Here is a 17,078-nt window from a genome sequence, read left to right on the forward strand (position 1 = left end):
GTCACGATCTCTTCTCCCGGCCCCCAGGGGCCAGGAGGGTCAGCGCCCTTTCCTGCTCATGGCCTGGCTCAGCAGCCTGCCCCTGCAGGGTGGCGGTGGAGGTGGTGACCACGATGACCTCGGCCGACGTGATGTGGCAGGACGGCTCCGTGGAGTGCAACATCCGCTCCAACGACCTCTTCCCCGTGCACCACCTGGACAACAACGAGTTCTGCCCTGGAGACTTCGTGGTGGACAAGCGAGGTAGTGCAGCCCGCAGGCTGGGGGCTTGGGAAGGGTCCACCAGCGGTCTCAGCGTCCAAGCTCATGAGATTTGGAGAGCCTGCCCTCCTAAGGTGGCAGGCGGGCACCCCCGGGGTTCCTGTCCGGTCATGTCACCTCCTCTGGCTCCCTAGTCCAGAGCTGTCCAGACCCTGCGGTTTACGGCGTGGTGCAGTCTGGGGACCACATTGGCCGCACCTGCATGGTGAAGTGGTTCAAGCTGCGGCCAAGTGGGGATGACGTGGAGGTGAGTGCACGCGGCCCCTTCTTTCTCCCGGGGGGCTCTGGGGGTTGAGAGGAAGGCCCCTGACAGTAGTCCTGTGCCACAGCTGATCGGGGAAGAGGAAGACGTGAGCGTTTACGACATTGCCGACCACCCCGACTTCCGCTTCCGCACCACTGACATCGTCATCCGCATTGGCAATGCCGAGGATGGGGCTCCTCACAAGGAGGACGAGGTACAGCCACTGCTTCCCTGCCCAGGCAGCAGCTGCAGTCCCTGATGGTGCCACCAGGTGGCTCCAGGAGATAAGACCTGGCAGTTCCCTGGGCGCAGTGTCACTGCTCAGCCCTGACACCCGTCCAGATCGACCTCCCGGCCTGTGGGTACATTCCCTGGAGGGGCCCTGCGGGTGCATTTCTTGGTGGGCCCGGGTCCCTCATTGCAGGTCCCGTGAGCGAGGCATTGAGTACTGTAGCTCACGGAAGAGGCGTGGGCCTTGAGAAAGAGATGGGGACCCTGGGTGAAGAAGCGCGGGGAGACAGAAAGCACAAGTCGAGGGGTGTGAGTGGGGTTCAGGAGAGCTAGGGGTCAAGCCCAGTGGCAGATGCTCTAGAGGTGTCCAAGCAGGGGCCACCTCCTGCTGTGCCTCCTCTCCCGGGGAGCTGCCCTGACCCTGTCCCGTTTGCCCAGCAGCCGTCAGTGGGCCAAGTGGCCCGTGTGGACGTCAGCAGCAAGGTGGAGGTGGTGTGGGCCGACAACTCAAAGACCATCATCCTGCCCCAGGTAAGATGCGGCCGCCGGGGCTGGGAGCTGTCTCCTGTGCCCAGGAACCTGAAGACGGGCTCTCAGATCTTCCCAGCAAGGTCCCAGGGAGGAAGGGCCGGCACTACCCCCAGGGCCAGGGAGAGGGCATGGGGCCCACAGCCAGCCCCCAGACTCACCTCCCCACAGGCCGGGTGCATGTGGACCTCCCCCTGCTCCAGGGTAGAGGAGGATGTTGGTGCCAGCGCCAGCCCCTGTTCTGGCCGCGGAGCACAGAGCCGGTCCGGTCCCTGCTCTCACCCTTGTTTGTGGAGCCACCCAGCCCCGCCCTGTCCTCCTGGTGCCTGCATGGGCCAGGTTGGGGCAGGGCAAGGCTGGTCCCCTCGTCTTGACAGCCCCTCCAGGGAGGGAGGAGGGCCTGACCCAGGCCAGCTCCCCCACGCCTCTCCCATCCCACACCCCGTCCTCCGCATCGTCGTCAGCTGACCCAAGGTTGCGGCTCCATTGCTGAGGTTTCCCCTTGGGCCACTCAGCCATGGGGCAGATGGGCGGGAACAGACTCTTGGCTGAGGCTCTGGGTCCTCCTGGGGGTGGACGCCTCCCAGAATCCTAGGACCCCCTAGCACAGAGAGGCCAGAGCAGAAGAGGGGGCGCTAGAGTGGGGTCTGCAGGCCCCGTGAGCCCTGTGTCACCACCTGTGAGGTCGAGGTGGCCAGGCAGCTTCCCGTCCGAATTCCCGCTGCGTTCCCGTGTCCCCAGCACCTGTACAACATTGAGTCTGAGATCGAAGAGTCAGACTACGACTCCGTGGAGGGCAGCACCAGTGGCGCGTCCTCGGACGAGTGGGAAGATGACAGCGACAGCTGGGAGACAGACAACGGGCTGGTGGAGGATGAGCACCCCAAGATAGAGGAGCCCCCCATCCCGCCCCCCGAGCAGCCAGCGGCCCCCGAGGAGGAGAAGGGGGTGGTGATCAGCGAAGAGGCTGCCACGGCCGCCATCCAGGGGGCCGTGGCCATGGCCACCCCCATGGCAGGGCTGATGGAGAAGGCTGGCAAGGAGGGGCCCCCCCGGAGCTTCCGGGAGCTGAAGGAGGCCATCAAGATCCTGGAGAGCCTGAAGAACATGACCGTGGAGCAGCTGCTGACCGGCTCGCCCACCTCGCCCACCGTGGAGCCCGAGAAGCCCACCCGGGAGAAGAAGTTTCTGGACGACATCAAGAAACTGCAGGAGAACCTCAAGAAGACGCTGGACAACGTGGCCATCGCAGAGGAGGAGAAGATGGAGGCGGCGGCCGACGCCGAGCGCAGGGAGGACAAGCCCGAGTGGCCCAGCGAGACCCCGGTGCTGTGCCAGCAGTGCGGCGGCAAGCCCGGGGTCACCTTCACCAGCGCCAAGGGCGAGGTCTTTTCCGTGCTGGAGTTCGCGCCCTGTGAGTCAGCCCTCACCTGCCTCTGTGTGCGGAGCCCCCGCTGCTGCCCCGGGGGTGGCCACGCCCGGAGGGAGGCCTGGGTTGATCCAGCTGTCCCGGCGGGCAGCACTCCAGGAGGCCGCCCCCTCCAGGCCGGCTGCAGACTGCACTCCTGACTGTTCTCTTTCCCCTCCAGCAAATCATTCTTTTAAGAAAATTGAGTTCCAGCCCCCAGAAGCCAAGAAGTTCTTCAGCACGGTGCGGAAGGAGATGGCGCTGCTGGCTACCTCACTGCCCGACGGCATCATGGTCAAGACCTTCGAGGACCGAATGGCAAGTGGGCCGTGGGGCGGCGCGGGCAGGTGCACAGTGCCGAGAGGGGCTTCCTGGGGCTCCAGGTGCGCTGGTGAGGGCTGGGAGGAGTGCCGCGGACGCACCCAGGCTAGGTAATGCCTCGCTTCCTCCCTCTCTCTAACAATCAGTTTGAAATTACCTGTGTAATTATTACCAGATTCTGCTCTTTGAAAAATTACAACCTCACACGAAGAGGTAAGGCCGCCCGTGCCCGGCCCTGAGCTCGCCGCGGCCGGGGCCCTTGGCAGTGTGTGCGTCTCCGGGGACACCTGGCCTTTCGGGCTGTCGGTTCTCACGGGCACCACTGACACTGGTTCTTTGTACGACTTGTTTACGCCGATCGTGTGTTACTGCCACAGCATCAGTGATTTGCTTTCTCGCTCCGGGGTAATTCTTGAGCCCTGCCCATGGATTCCTGTGGTGTGGCTCATTCCTGCTTAGCCTCAGCCAGCGCCGCGTAGCAGGCTGCCACGTGGTGCCCTCTCTGGCCAGGCCCGCGCTTTGTCTCCTGGACAAAGCCTCAGTGGGAGGCGTGGGCAGGCCGTGCGGTCGGCGGCTTCCCTAGTCAGCAGCCGCTCCTGGCCTCTGCTGGGGATCCTGAGAGCTACCCGGAGCAGGGCCGTTCCCGGCGTCGGGATCAGCAGAGCTGGGGGCAGGGGCAGGGAACTAACTTGGCACCACTTTTGTTGCTTCTTGAGTTTGTTTTTTTTTTTTTTTTTTTTTATAAAGATTTATTTGCTTGAAAGGCAGAGTTACAGAGAGGCAGAGGCAGAGAGAGAGAGGTCTTCCATCCAGTGGTTCACTCCTCAGATGGCCACAATGGCCAGCGCTGTGGCAATCCGGAGCCAGGAGCTTCTTCCGGGTCTCCCATGGGAGAAGGGGCCCAAGGCCTTGGCCATCTTCTACTGCTTTCCCAGGCGATAGCAGAGAGCCAGGTCAGAAGTGGAGCAGCCGGGATTTGAACCAGCACCCAAATGAGATGCCGGCACTGCAGGCGGTGGCTTTACCCACTATGCCACAGCGCTGGTCCTCCTTCTTGAGTTTCAATAAAACTTTTTCTGAAGGTTCTAACTTGTCTCAGCTCTGCTGGGCCAAAAAAAGGAACTGTCTCTGTACAGGGTGGCCCCTTGACCCAGTTGGCACGTGCCCACCGCCTCCCAGCCCACGACTCGCCCAGCCCTCGGTGCCACTTGGATGCCTGTGCCTCAGCTGGGCAGTCCGTGACCTGAGTCTCTGGTGGTCTCTGGCGGTCCCCTCAGGTCACCCTTTGGGTCGTGAGACACCCCCAGCCCCCAGAAGCAAGTGCGGTTACTTGCATTTTGTTCCTCCATTGTTGGCCTTGTCTGGGCCCAGCGTGTCCTGGAGAAGGGCACGGCCAGGCCCCACGTCTCCAACCCAGCCCCTCCCCCCCCAGGACCTCTTCTCCGCCCTCATCAAGGGCCCCACGCGAACCCCCTATGAGGACGGCCTCTACCTGTTTGACATCCAGCTCCCCAACATCTACCCGGCCGTGCCCCCCCACTTCTGCTACCTCTCCCAGTGCAGTGGGCGCTTGAACCCCAACCTGTATGACAACGGGAAGGTGTGCGTCAGCCTCCTGGGCACCTGGATCGGCAAGGTGAGTGTGGTGCCAGCACCCAGCCCGGCCGGGGCCGCGGGGGCATCCGAGACGGCGTCCATGGTGCTGTGTTTGTGTTGCAGGGGACAGAGAGGTGGACGAGCAAGTCCAGCCTTCTCCAGGTGCTCATCTCCATCCAAGGTGCGGCTGGCAGGCGGAGGGCTGACGGCTCCGGCCGTGCCCGCGGGGGGCGAGGGCCGGCCTGCCGGGCCTGGCCCGCCCCTGAGGGAAGGCGTTCTTGCCCGCAGGGCTGATCCTGGTGAACGAGCCCTACTACAACGAAGCCGGCTTCGACAGCGACCGGGGCCTGCAGGAAGGCTACGAGAACAGCCGCTGCTACAACGAGATGGCGCTGATCCGGGTGGTGCAGTCCATGACCCAGCTGGTGCGGCGGCCGCCCGAGGTCTTCGAGCAGGAGATCAGGCAGCACTTCAGCACCGGCGGCTGGCGGCTGCTGAACCGCATCGAGTCCTGGCTGGAGACCCACGCGCTGCTGGAGAGGGCCCAGGGGCTGCCCAATGGGGTGCCCAAGGACCGAAGCTCCCCGGAGCCACCGGCCGTGGCTGAGCCCTCGGACTCGGGCCGAGAAGAACCTGAGGATGGAGGGCTGGCCCCTGGAGAGGCCTCCCAGGGCTCAGACTCGGAAGGTGGCGCCCAGGGCCTGGCCCCAGCTCGCAGGGACCACACAGACCAGGCTCCCGAGGCCGCGCCAGACGCGTCCGTGCCACCCAGCGTAAAACCAAAGAAGCGGAGAAAGAGCTACCGGAGCTTCCTGCCCGAGAAGAGCGGCTACCCTGACATCGGCTTCCCCCTCTTCCCGCTGTCCAAGGGTTTCATCAAGAGCGTCCGAGGGGTCCTGACGCAGTTCCGGGCGGCCCTGCTGGAGGCGGGCCTGCCCGAGAGCACTGGGGACAAGTAGCCTCCAGCCTGGGGGAGGCCAGCTGCTGCCGCTCGCCCACTCCCTCCCCGTCCCCCCCGTCCCCCGTCCCCCGTGCAGGCCCCCCGCCCCTCCCCGAGGTGAGTGTGAGCTGAAGTGCCAGAAGCGTCGCGAGGTGCTGCCGCCTGTCCAGGCCCCCCGCGGGTCCCCTGCCCGCTGCCCCGCAGGCGGGACGTCCCGGCACTGGCCCTGTGCCGCCCCTCCCAGCTCAGAGCGGGTGCTCCCGGGGCCCGAGGGCGGATGTGCCTTGCATGAAGTGTGGGTTGCTCCAACTGTCCCCCCGTCCCCGTCAACCTCTCCAGTCCACCGGAGCCCCCCCACCCCAGACCTTCCTGCCGCTCCCACCACCAGCTCTCCCTCTCCCCGGGCATCAGCACTGTCCCAGGGGAGCTGTAGCCACTGTCAGCAACCCCTGGCTGTGGCCTGGTTAGCACATTGTAGCCCTGGGCCTGCTGAACTTGCCCTCAGAGGCTGGCACCAGGCTGGGCTCAGGGTGACACGGGGGACGGCGTGGAGGGCCGGGGAGCCGCTGGAACAGCTGTGCGGCCGGGGGCTGGCAGGGGCACTGGGAGCCCGCGTGGACTCAGCCCTGGAGGTGGGAGCGGCGGCACACAGCCAGGGCCCACCCCGGGGCCACGCTGGGAGGGGCACAGAGAGCCCTTCGCTTGCAGAGCCCGCAGGCTGGGAGCGAGCGGCCAGCGGGCAGCGGGGCCCGTCCCTGCCAGACAGGCCAGAGGTTTACTAAGTTTTCTAGGCTTTGATGACGTGAAGCTCCAGGCCGAGGATGCTGTTGCACACTGCAGCGATGTAATTTTCGGTGTATGTATGTAATATTTAAGGTTGGAAAAAATAAATCTCAAAAGCAAAGATATTAACTCTTATTAGAAAAAAAAGACAAAAAAAAAAGCCAAAGCATGATGCGTTTTGTCAGCCTTAAGTGGGCTCCACACCTGCGCGGTGCCGGGACCGCCGGGCGGCGAGCCGCGGGGGGAGCGGGCCTCGGCGGGGGCTGGCGCTGCGGGGCGGCTTCCCACTGCGTGGCTGGTGTGGATGTGAACGCCTACGCTTCCACTATGTATAAAGTGCTGTGTGATTCAGCTTTTTTTTACTTGCATTTCTTTTTTGTTTGGCTCATTAACAAGACAAGGTGACACCATTAAAGCTGCCTCTGCCATTCACCTGGGCTCTGCTGCCTTCCTTCCTGTGTGTGTGTGTGTGTGCACACGTGTGTCCATCCCTTGTGTGTGTATGCGTGCACACGCATGTGTCCATCCCTTATGTGTGTGCGCCCGCGCGTGTGTCCATCCCTCGTGTGCGTGCACGTGTGTGTGTGTGTCCATCCCTCGTGTGTGTGTGCCTGCGCGTGTGTGTCCATCCCTCGTGTGTGCGCGTGCATGTGTGTGTCCATCCCTTGTGTGTGTATGCGTGCACACGCATGTGTCCATCCCTTATGTGTGTGCGCCCGCGCGTGTGTCCATCCCTCGTGTGTGTGCATGTGTGTCCATCCCTCGTGTGTGTGTGCCTGCGCGTGTGTGTCCATCCCTCGTGTGTGCGCGTGCATGTGTGTGTCCATCCCTTGTGTGTGCGCCTGCACGTGCGTGTCCATCTCGTGTGTGTGTGTGTGTGTGTGTGTCCATGTCCATCCCTCCCCAGGGAAAGAACGACCCCCTGTGGCCAAGGGCTGCTGGCACAGGTCCTGGCTTCCCTGGCCAAGTTGTGGAGAGGGGCACAGCACACAGCGCCTCGCCCCTCCCTTGTCTGCCTTTCACATCTTTCCTTTCGTCCCAGTTCAAGGGCTGGGAGGCTAAGGCTCCACGGTTCCCAGGGGTCAGTGCTCCCGCCTCTGGGCAGGGTCCATTCCTGGCCCGCGGTATTTTCCTGGAAAGCCAGCGGGTAGCTGTGGTTCCCAGAGGGCGACGAGCGACCGGGTCAGCCCCTTCCAGATCCTGAGGGAGCGGACACCCGAGCACCGGTGCAGGGCAGGGGTGGCCCATTCAGGAGACTGGTATCTGCCCCTTCCTGCACTCCTGCGGACAGGTGGGAGCCGGCAAAGGCAGCCGAGCGAGCCGGGGGACCTGGGAGTCCTCGAGGCTGCCTGCCACGTCACGGAGCGCTCGGGGGCTCCCTGTCGGTTTCCCTTATGCCCTGAACATGCAGACATCTTCCCTTTCCGCCTGAATCCCCACAGGGCTCCAGCCGGATTTGCCCAGGCGAGACCTGCCAGCCCTGAGCCCACGCGTGGCGTCCGGCGGCTCGCAGTGCTGAGGCCGCCTGGTCAGTTAGTGTGAGAAGCCTGGCAGCTCTGGGCCACGCCTGGGGGCCAGGCCAACGATGTCACTAAGACTGTGCAGCCCTGGCTGGAGCGACAGCAATCGCCTCCCGAGTCCCCAGGACAGGACCACCGGGTGGGGAACGTCATTTTATTCGGATCTGATTCGTGGGGTGGACTCAGAACCGAGCGCCTTCCCCAGGCAACCGGCCCAGCCAGCTGGGTTTCTGGCCTCGGCAGGCAGAACCTGCCCTCCCAAAGCACAGCCCACCCCTCCCTCTCTTCTCCAGAAGTCAAGAGCTGCGCACAGACCACCCCCAGCGCTGGGGAAGGAGGGAGGGTCCTGAACTGGGCGCAGACCCAGCAGACAGACAAAGGCACAAATCCCGCGGAGTCACAAGGGCTCCCGGCTGGGTGGGGGCTGCACACAGTCACTGACCACCCAGAAGCAGTTTGGGTGCACCTGGCCCTGCACAGCTTGGCTGACCACCAGCTCCCCGTCCACGGCAAACACGCCCTCCCCGTTCTTGGGCTCCAGGCGGAAGGCGACCACGGGCACATGTACCAGGTAGGGGCAGCCCTGCTCCATGTGCTTGCCCTTCTCCATGGCCAGGAAGAGGCGCAGCAGCGAGGCCCGAGACACGCCCGCACGCACGTAGAACAGGTGCATGACGCCCGCCGCACAGCGGCCCATGGGGGCCGCGAACATCTCGCTGCCCAGGTGTGAGTGCAGCAGGGCCAGCACCAGCACGAAGTCCTGGCTGGGCACCACCGTCCAGTGGGAGGGCACCGGCTCCTCCAGGGGAACGAGGTGCCCGTCCCTGGGGCCCTGCTGCACCCGCATCGGGGAGGGGGCCCCCTCCGAGGGGGCCCTGCCTACAGGGAGGTAGGCCAGGCGGCCCTGGTAGGTGCGCAGCGCTGCCAGGCGCATGAAGGTGCCCACCGTGAAGCGCATCTCCCCCAGGCACCGGTACTTCTCGCTCTCCAGGTCCACGTCGGCTACGAAGCCCCAGGCCAGGCTGAGCACAGAGAAGAGCCGCAGCCCGGAGGCCGTGTGCAGCGACAGCAGGTTCATGGGCGACAGCAGCCGGCGGCACAGCAGCCGCGTGCAGTTGGTGAGGAGGTCTTCGTTGGTCACCTGCTCGTTGCTGTAGAGGAAGAGGCCATGTGAGGCAGGGTGGGAGCCGCCCCCATCCTCCCCTTCCTCCTCCTCCTCCTCCTCCTCCTCCTCCTCCTCCTGGGTGATGGAGGTGGCGTTGAGTCACCGATGTAGGCAGCCAGGTAGGGCCTCCAGGGGAGAACGAGGGGAAAGTGCGGGAGACAGAAGTGGGAGTGGGAGTGGGGGGCACCCGAGGGAAGCCAAGCCCCGCCCGGGGCCCTGGGCACTCACCCCGCATAGTGGTTCAGAGAAGCGGCCAGCGCGTTGCCAGAGCCTGCTGGGAGGCTACACAGCGGCTTCCGGATGGCGGTCTCCCAGTCCGGCCGCTCCATGAGCCCGTTCACCACCTGCAGGAGCACCTGCGGCCTCAGCCCCGTGAGCAGCCCCGGCCACCGCCACGCGGGGCAGCGCCAGGCGCGCGCCTCACCTCGTGCATCAGCCCGTCTCCAGACATGACCACCAGCGCGTCCCAGCGCCCCAGCTCCTCGGCGCGCACCAGCTCCCGCGCGTGGTTCCGCCGCTCTGCCGGGAGACTGGCAGCTCTCAGGGCCCCCTGCCCCGCGCCCGCGCTCCCCGGGCCCTCCTCGGGAAGCACTCCTCACCCGTGAGCGTCAGCCTGAAGGAGACCTCGGCTTCCTCCAGCAGGGGCTGCACGTGGCTGCGGAAGAGCTGCAGGGCCTTGCCCTTGCCACCGCGCGGGTTCAGCAGCACCAGCACGCGGCAGGGCCTGGGGAGGCCCTGGGGGACGCTCGCTGCGGAAGCAAACCACGAGCCCCGCGTTCCCAATCGGCCACTAGGGGGCCACGGACAACCCGGTTCCCGGGGTGGTTCGGGGCCGCCCGCGGCCTCGCGTGGGGACCTCCGGGTGCGGTGGGCGCCCCCGACACCCCTTTCCGTGGCTCGGGCCCCACCACGTCCGGCCTCGCGGCAGGGAAGCGTTTCCTCTGGAGCGGCCCCAGGCCCTCGCGCGCAGCTGCGCGTTCCACGCTCCTGGCGAGAAACAAGGGGACCCCCCAGAACCCCCCGCCCCCCACCCCGCCATGGCCCTTCCCAGCCAGGCCCGCACAAACCTGGATCCATAACTTGGGCCCGCGGCGTCCCCAGCGCCGTCGGGGCGCTGCCCGTGGCGGCGCTTTCTGCCTTCAGCTCCTTATCGGCGCTGTCCAGGCGCGCGTCGCGGGGCCGGCTGCGGGGCTCGCCCTCCCCGCCCGGCGTCGGAGCAGCGGGGTCGCCCGCGTCATTCTCGGCGGCGGCCGGATCTGAGGGAGAAGAGAGACGGCTGGCGGAGACCCGAGCCGCGGCTCCTCGAGGTGGGGGCAGTGGGCGCCCGGCGCTCCTGCTTTGTCCTCAGCCCGCGGCCAGGGAGCCCGCCTTTCTGGGAGGCTCAGAGAGCCGAGGTCCGGCGCCGCCAAGGGCGCCCGCGTCCGGGGACTGCGCCCCCGACCCTCGCGCCGAAGGGTCTCCTCCCGGGGGCTTTCCTCTCCGGGGCCTTCGGGTTCCGGCGGGACGGATGAGTCAGAGCCCCGTGGCTCTCTCGCTCGGACCAGCGCCTCACCCCGCGGGGATGCCAGGGGGAGGGGAGTCCAGTTGCGTAAAAATCCCAGAACTTGAGCGGTCATCGCGGAGCAGGAAGTTTAGGGCGACGACTCCCGCCCCGGAGCCGGCCGGTTCCCCGCTTCCCCTGCCCCGAGCTCCAGAGCGGCCGGAGCCTCCCCGCGCGCCTCCGCGGGCCCCGCTCCGGCGGGATCCGCGCCGCGCTCGGGGGGAGCAGAGCCGGGGCTGCGCGAGCGCCGAACCCCCAGCCGTGCAGCCAGCTGCAGCCTGCCCTCGCCCCTGCGCCGACTGGCGCTGTGCGTGGCCTAGTTCCCTGGGGCCCGGTGAGGGGCGGGCCGCCAGGAGCCACCAGCCACGGGAGGCCGGGGCGGGCGGCCCTACCCAGTCCGTCCGGTTTGCTTGGAAGACGAGCCACCGCAGTTCCCTACAGTTGCCTGGAGCGGAACGCAGCTCGTCCCGGGCGCAGCCCCGCAATCTGATAGGCAAGGGGGGGGGGAGACCCGGGCTGGTGTGGACTCGCGGGCTTGCTCCCTCCGGCCTCAAACTTTCCGGCCAACTTCGCCGCGGGGAGCTGCGGCGCCGGCCTGGCCACGCCCCGCGTTCCCCGTGCTCGCAGGGGTGGAACCTGCGCCCCGCGCGTTCCCGGTCCCCGCCCGCTCGGGCCCTCCCGGCACAACCCCAGCACAGTCCGCGCCCGCGGTTGGGCCACGCGCGGGTTCCAGGCCGGGTCCTGGGGCGCGGCTGCGCACCCGCGCGTCCCCGCTGCTTGTAACGGGAACGGCGCGGGTAGCCGGCGAGGCGCGGAGTCTCGGGCCCGGCCGCTGGCGGCGCGCGTCGGGGGCGCGAAAGCGAGCGCGCAGCGCGGGCCCCCCAGGAATCCGGCTCCCTGCCCAAAGTCTGAGCGGGCTTCAGGCGCGCGCCCTTCCACGCTCTCGGAGATGCCCCCCGCAGCATCTCGACACCGCGACCTCGTCGCCCGGGCACTGCCTGCAGAATCGGGAATGCAGAGCCCCTTTGGCGCACCCTGCCTAGCCCACCCAGGAATTCGAAGCCCGGACCTCTCCGGGCGCCCCTCGTCCCGGTCGGGGTCTCTCTCCCGCCGCCCGCGGGGCTTCCCTCGCTTTTCCACCCCCGCACTCCCCGAGTGAGGTTATTTTTAGCTTCCTGGCGCTGCAGCTTGGCCACGGAGCTGGAGGCAGCCGGACGCACCGTCCTGGGCAGGACGGGTGACAAGGCCACGGCGGGGGGGCTCCGAACTGGAAAGGGAGATGCGGGAGGAGAGAGCCTTGTTGGGAACCTCAAAAGTTGGGTCCTTTCCCCCAGGGGAGCGGCATGGAGGCTCACCTGGGCCAGAGCAGCTGCCCGCAGCGGGCGATCCAGGTCCTCGCTGGTCACCCGCAGGAGAGGCGCCTGGCATGGCAGAAGGGCCCTGGGCCCGGGTCCCGATGGGAGCGCCAAGCTGGGAGGGCGTGGCCCCCGCTGCCCACCACGCCCCCCGCGGGCCTGCGCGCGGATGCACCAGCGCGCAGGGGTTTTCGCACGGGGACGCGTGTGACAGTGTGTGAAATACACTTATCCCCGCGAGGGACCCGAACGCGCCCGCCGCCACCGCGAGTTAAATCCCCCGGTTATTTGCAGCGCCTGGGAAGGAAGACGTTGCCACGGCCGACGTGGTGACCCGACCAGGTAGGGCCAGAGTGCGGAAAAGCCGAGGGGGCCCGGACCCCGGCTGCGGAGAGCTCGGGCGCGCACACCTGCCCCGCTCGCCGCGCGCACGCCTGTCGCCTCTCATCGCTCCTTAAATCGCGAAGAGGCAGGTCCGGGACGAGCGCGGAGCCAATTAGCCGGGCGGCGCCCCGAGCCCGGGCACGCCTCCGCCGCACCTTTCCTTCGCGGGGACCCAGGCGGCCCGGCCCCGTTTCGTGACACTTGGCGGGGGAGGGGGCAGGAGGACGGCCTCCCCCCGAGGGGGTTTCTCCCGCCGGGAGCGGGGCGCGGGTTGGGACGCGCCCTCCCCTAGCGGCCTCCGGACACCCCCGGGTTCCAAGGCCGCGGCTCAGCTATACGCGCTTAAGGGCGGAGGAACCCAGCGACAGCGAGAACGTGGCGAGGCGACGGTCAGGGGCGTCGCCCCCCGTTGCCGGCGCCGCGGGGCGCACCCGTGGGCACAGGGTCCTGCACCCCGGCCCCCCACCCCCACGTCCCAGGAGTCCGGCGGCGGGCGGGGGAGGGCAGTGCTGCAGCCGCAGTGCCGCTGTCACGCGCTGCGGGGCCGCGGGAGGCGCGGGAGGCAGGGGCTGCGCGCGGGAGCCCCGGGCCGCAGGCCCTCGCCTCCCCTCTGTTCATCTCCCTCCGAGCGAGGGTGAGGGTGCAGGTCCGGCTTCGGCGCCTGGAAGACGCGTGGGGGACGGGGGCGGAGTTCCCGGAGACCCCAGCCTTGGCGGAGACGGACGCGGACCCCGCTGCATCTCCCGCAGGCCTGAAAAGCCGCCGCTGTTTGCCATGCAAACAGAGAGGGGAAACTGAGGCAAGGGGCCCTGAAGACCTGGCTGTGCGTGAGTTCACGGTGATGACGCCGGCCTGGAGCACAGGCCCCCTTTTCTTCTCGGGGACCCCACGCTGGGGCCCCTGAAGTCCGCGGGGTGGGCTTGACTGGGAACTGGGGGAGGGGCGGCAGGCAGCCTGCCGGGCCCCTTGTCCCTGGGCTTGGGGGGCGGCGCCGGCTCAGGACGGCCCCGTGGGAGGGAGGCGAAGGGCGAAGCCTCTGGCCCGGGCTCCCGCTAGCACAATGGCCCTGTTGTCCTCCCTGCTACCTCGACCCTCGGCCCCAGGTCTCTGCCTCCCTCGCTCTGCTCATGCCCCACCCCCGGACCGGGCTGCCTTCCTCTGCCGCCCTCGACCCCAGAGCCTGGATCCTGCCGGAGCGAGGTGCTGCTCCCCCCCACGGCTGGGAGGTGCGGGGGCCTCGCCACGTCCCTGCTCAGGCGCCAGAGCAGTGCCAGCACGAGGTGCGGCGGCTCTGGGACACAGCACCATCACTCCCAGCCGGCTCCCTCCTCAGCCCTCTGTGCCCAGCAGGGCCCGCCCGGGGCCTGACAGCAGGCAGGTGTGGGCCGGCCAGGAGGTCTGACCTGATCACCCACGAAGGGCGGGGCTCCCTCGCATACCTGTCTCACAGGTGACAGGGGTTGTCTTTCGCACCTGAGAACCCTCCACCCCCTGGTGGCTTTGTGTTTCTGAGAAAGAAAGCAGCCAGTCACCTGCCTGGCCTCAGCTCTCCGGTAACCTGGAGTGAGGCAGCAGGTGGCAGATTGCTGGCTGTCAGTGGGAGGGGATGCCTGCCACCGCACTCTTCCCTGGAGCTACCTGGCCAGGAGATTCCAGCTCCCGGCTGCAGAGCCTGGAGGCCCCTCCCAGCCGGCGAGGGCAGGCCAAGGGGGCATCCGGCCGGCCCCACTGGCTCTTTTTAAGACCCATGTCCTAGGACCGTCCTGCGCGTGGTTTTCCGTCCTGAGAGTTTTCTAGATGCGGCTCTGGCTTGTGCCAGCCTGGCGGGCGGAGGGGTGCCACCTGCCCGCGTGTGGGGATCCAGGACAGCAGACTGGCGGTGCAGGATTCTTGGCTGTGTAGGGAGTGCTTGTTTGGCCCAAGCGCCTGTTTCCCTGCAGTGGTTTGACAGCTCTGGGCATGTGGTGGGGGTGGGCTCCCTGTCTTTGTGGGTGTCCTGCCTGGACCAGGGACCCAGGGCTCTGCCTCTCACTTGCTCTCGCCTCCTGAGCTGCAGCTTCCAGAACATTCTTAATGCAGGTGCCTGGAGACCAGGTGCAGGCTTCCTGGGGCTTAAGGAACAGAAATCCGTTTTCTCACGAATCTAAGGTCAGCGTGTGGGCTGGCTGGTTCCTTGGGGGAGCTGTGAGGGAGGCCCCATCATTCCTGGGTGTCCCTGGGCTTGTGCGGGCATCACCCCACTCTGACTCCTGTCTTCATCGTCACACGGTGTTCTCCCAGGGAAGGAGCTGACCAGAGATTGTTCTTGAGATTGGGATCTCCTTCATTACCCTCTGTGGGGCTGCTCTTTTCCAAATGCTAACAGCTCTGGGAGGGGAAACCAGGAAGTTACCAGGATGCTAGAGTGTATCAGTGTGTCTTTTATTAGTATTATTTATTTGAAAGAGTTACACACAGAGAGAGGTCTTCCATCCGCTGGTTCACTCCCCAGTTGGCTGCAATGGCCCGAGCTGTGCCGATCCAAAGCCAGGAGCCAGGAGCCTTTTCCGTGTCTCCCATGCAGGTGCAGGGGCCCAAGCACTTAGGCCATCTTCTGCTGCTTTCCCAGGCCATAGCAGAGAGCCAAATCGGAAGTGGAGCAGCCAGGACTTGAACCAATGCTCTTATGGAATGCTGGCACTGCAGGCAGCAGCTTTACCCGCTATGCCACAGCACCGGCCCCATGTGTCTTTTCTTTTAAATTAAATGCCTATTTCAGCCAGAGAGAGAGAATCTCCCATTGGCTGGTTCTCTTCCCCAAATGCCCCCAACAGCCGGGGCTAGGTCAGGTAGAAGCCAGGAGCCAGGCACTCCATCCTGGTCTCCTACTAGGGTGATAATGGCCCAAGCACCCGAGCCATCTTCTGCCGCCTTCCCAAGATGCATTAACAGGAAGCTGGATTGGAAGCAGAGCAGCCGAGACGAACTGGCCCCTTCAGAATAGAACGTGGCCATCCGGAGCGGGAGCGTGCGCCCTGCTTTGCGTTTCTGGTGGAAACCTGTAACAACACTGAGTGTCTTGGAAGAGGGATGGAGGGTGTGCTCACGCACGTGTGGGAAGAAGGGGTGTCTCTGCAGGGCTGGCCTGCCTCCTCCCGTGGTACCGGGGTGCGGCCCGTTGAAAGTTATTTATGCCTGTACAGGAAGCCAAACCTCCCTCGCCCGCCTGCCACCTTGGCTTCAGAGCTCACACCCTGGCTACTGCACCTCTGCTTCCTGAGCAGATGGGTTTGCTCTCAGCTCTTGGAAGAACTGGGCCGAGTTTCGTGTTGGATGCCGTAGGAGAGAGCTTCAAAGGGTCATGGGAAATTCTAGTTATCTTTTAATTCCGTTTTTTTCTACAAATGTTTTAAAGCCTTCCCATAATAGAGTCCCACTGCTGCGCTAATTGAAAACCACAGGACTCAGTGTCTCACGTACCTGGGGGTCAGAAGTCTCGGGTGCACCTGCGTGCAGGGCTGCGCCACCTGGTGCCTTCCTGGGCCTCCGGAGCCAGCACCGTGGCTTCGTCAAATCTGTCCTTAGCTTTTGTAGTCACACCTCCCTCTCTGACTCTGACCCTCCCACTGCCCTCCTGGGAGGAACCTGGGGCGACACTGGCCCCACTCAGACATCCCAGGCTAATCGCCCCTCCTCAAGACCTTGAACTTGATCCCAGCTGCGAGCCCCTGCTGCCCCACAGGGTGACGACGTCCCATCTGTGGGTCCTGAGGATTATGGCACGGGCCTCTTTGAGAGGCTGTCACCTTGCCAGCCACAGATGGAAGAGTCTGGAAACTGTCCTGACTCAGCTCCAAAACCTTCTTTTCCAACTCTTTCCCCCTTCCCCAGCTCTGCCCAGGTGCACACACACCAAGAACTTGCTATCCCCCAGTGAAGCCCTCCTCGCGTGGGGTTAGACCTAGCACTCTTGCCGGGACGGACACAGTGCTTCCGTGGACTTTGTGGCGTTTGACTCCTCCGGCAGAGGCCCTTACAAACAAAATTGGTTTCCATTTTTGAAAATTGCCCGAAAGGGAGGAATTGGCATCTTTGCTAACCATAGTAATTGCAGGATTGCAAAACCCGGACTTCTCACCCGCGGGAGGGGGCGGACACATGCCAGCCGGCCATTTTTCAGCCTGGCAGGCCCCTCCAGGCTCCGAGCCCCCCAGGCGCCATGTGAAAGTGTGTGGCCCTCACAGCTCCCGTCCCATGCCCTGGCAGTCCTGCTGCTCCCACCCCACCACGGTGGCAGGGCTGGACCAGGGCTCCTGCTGACATCAGCACTGCATGGGCCCTGGCCCCGTCTCCGGTGTCCAATCCCACATCCGGGATGGGTGGGGGTGGAGGAGGGAGCTGGGTCCCTTCTGCCCAGGCCCCAGACAGCCCCAGTCCACACCACTGCTCCTGCGTCCTCCTTCCAAGAAAACCTGCAGGGGCAGAGACACCCAGCAGCTCTGTGTCAGCCTGCCCAGGCAGTTCCCACGAGCAAAACTAGGAGCTGGGAAGCTGCACCTGGCCCCGCCACAGTTGGCGAGCGGGAGCTGGGAGCACCAGGCCCAGGGCACGGGTGTGTGCACAGCCTGGGGGGCGGGGGGTGGATTTGGTGCTGAGCCTTTCCCACTTTCCCACATGTCCTTGGGTGGCTCCCAAAGCAAACCGACAGCGGGCTGGCCGTGGCCCTGAGCCAGGCTGTGCCTTTGTGCCAGAGGGTGGACCCTGGTGGGCGCTGGGGGAAGGGATGTACATCCTCATCCTGGCCCAGACAAGCACGCTGCTGG

At 65.8% G+C, this 17,078-nt stretch overlaps 2 protein-coding genes across 5 annotated transcripts in view; one reads left to right on the plus strand and one right to left on the minus strand.

Annotated features, from left to right (window-relative positions):
• UBE2O (ubiquitin conjugating enzyme E2 O) overlaps positions 1-6,744 on the plus strand; it is a 54,185-nt gene extending 47,441 nt beyond the window's left edge. Inside the window, exons 10-18 of the mRNA XM_008250909.5 lie at positions 89-243; positions 396-508; positions 591-719; positions 1,178-1,267; positions 2,006-2,678; positions 2,854-2,990; positions 4,426-4,629; positions 4,713-4,770; positions 4,878-6,744. Coding sequence (XP_008249131.2) covers positions 89-243; positions 396-508; positions 591-719; positions 1,178-1,267; positions 2,006-2,678; positions 2,854-2,990; positions 4,426-4,629; positions 4,713-4,770; positions 4,878-5,548 — 2,230 coding nt within the window. The 3' untranslated portion in view covers positions 5,549-6,744. The remainder of the gene's footprint in view (positions 1-88; positions 244-395; positions 509-590; positions 720-1,177; positions 1,268-2,005; positions 2,679-2,853; positions 2,991-4,425; positions 4,630-4,712; positions 4,771-4,877) is intronic.
• Positions 6,745-7,972: 1,228 nt separating this feature from the next.
• SPHK1 (sphingosine kinase 1) lies at positions 7,973-12,341 on the minus strand. Of its 4 annotated transcripts, XM_051838303.3 has the most exons (7): positions 11,893-12,322; positions 11,607-11,804; positions 10,065-10,253; positions 9,597-9,746; positions 9,422-9,516; positions 9,226-9,341; positions 7,973-8,983 (listed from the first exon to the last, which is right to left on the minus strand). In XM_051838303.3, exons 1-7 carry the CDS (start codon positions 11,963-11,965, stop codon positions 8,230-8,232), a joined length of 1,575 nt encoding a protein of 524 aa, XP_051694263.3. In that variant the 5' UTR covers positions 11,966-12,322; the 3' UTR covers positions 7,973-8,229. The 4 variants fall into 4 exon arrangements, with proteins under 4 accessions (XP_051694263.3, XP_008249134.4, XP_051694264.1 ...); XM_008250912.5 differs by lacking the exon at positions 11,607-11,804 and having other exon boundaries at positions 11,893-12,341; XM_051838304.3 differs by lacking the exons at positions 11,607-11,804; positions 11,893-12,322 and adding an exon at positions 10,930-11,138.
• Between the last annotated feature and the right edge of the window lie 4,737 nt (positions 12,342-17,078).

Source organism: Oryctolagus cuniculus, chromosome 17 (genome assembly GCF_051225735.1).
Source record: "Oryctolagus cuniculus isolate XC-2025 breed Fujian yellow rabbit chromosome 17, ASM5122573v1, whole genome shotgun sequence".
Taxonomy (NCBI): Eukaryota; Metazoa; Chordata; class Mammalia; order Lagomorpha; family Leporidae; genus Oryctolagus; species Oryctolagus cuniculus.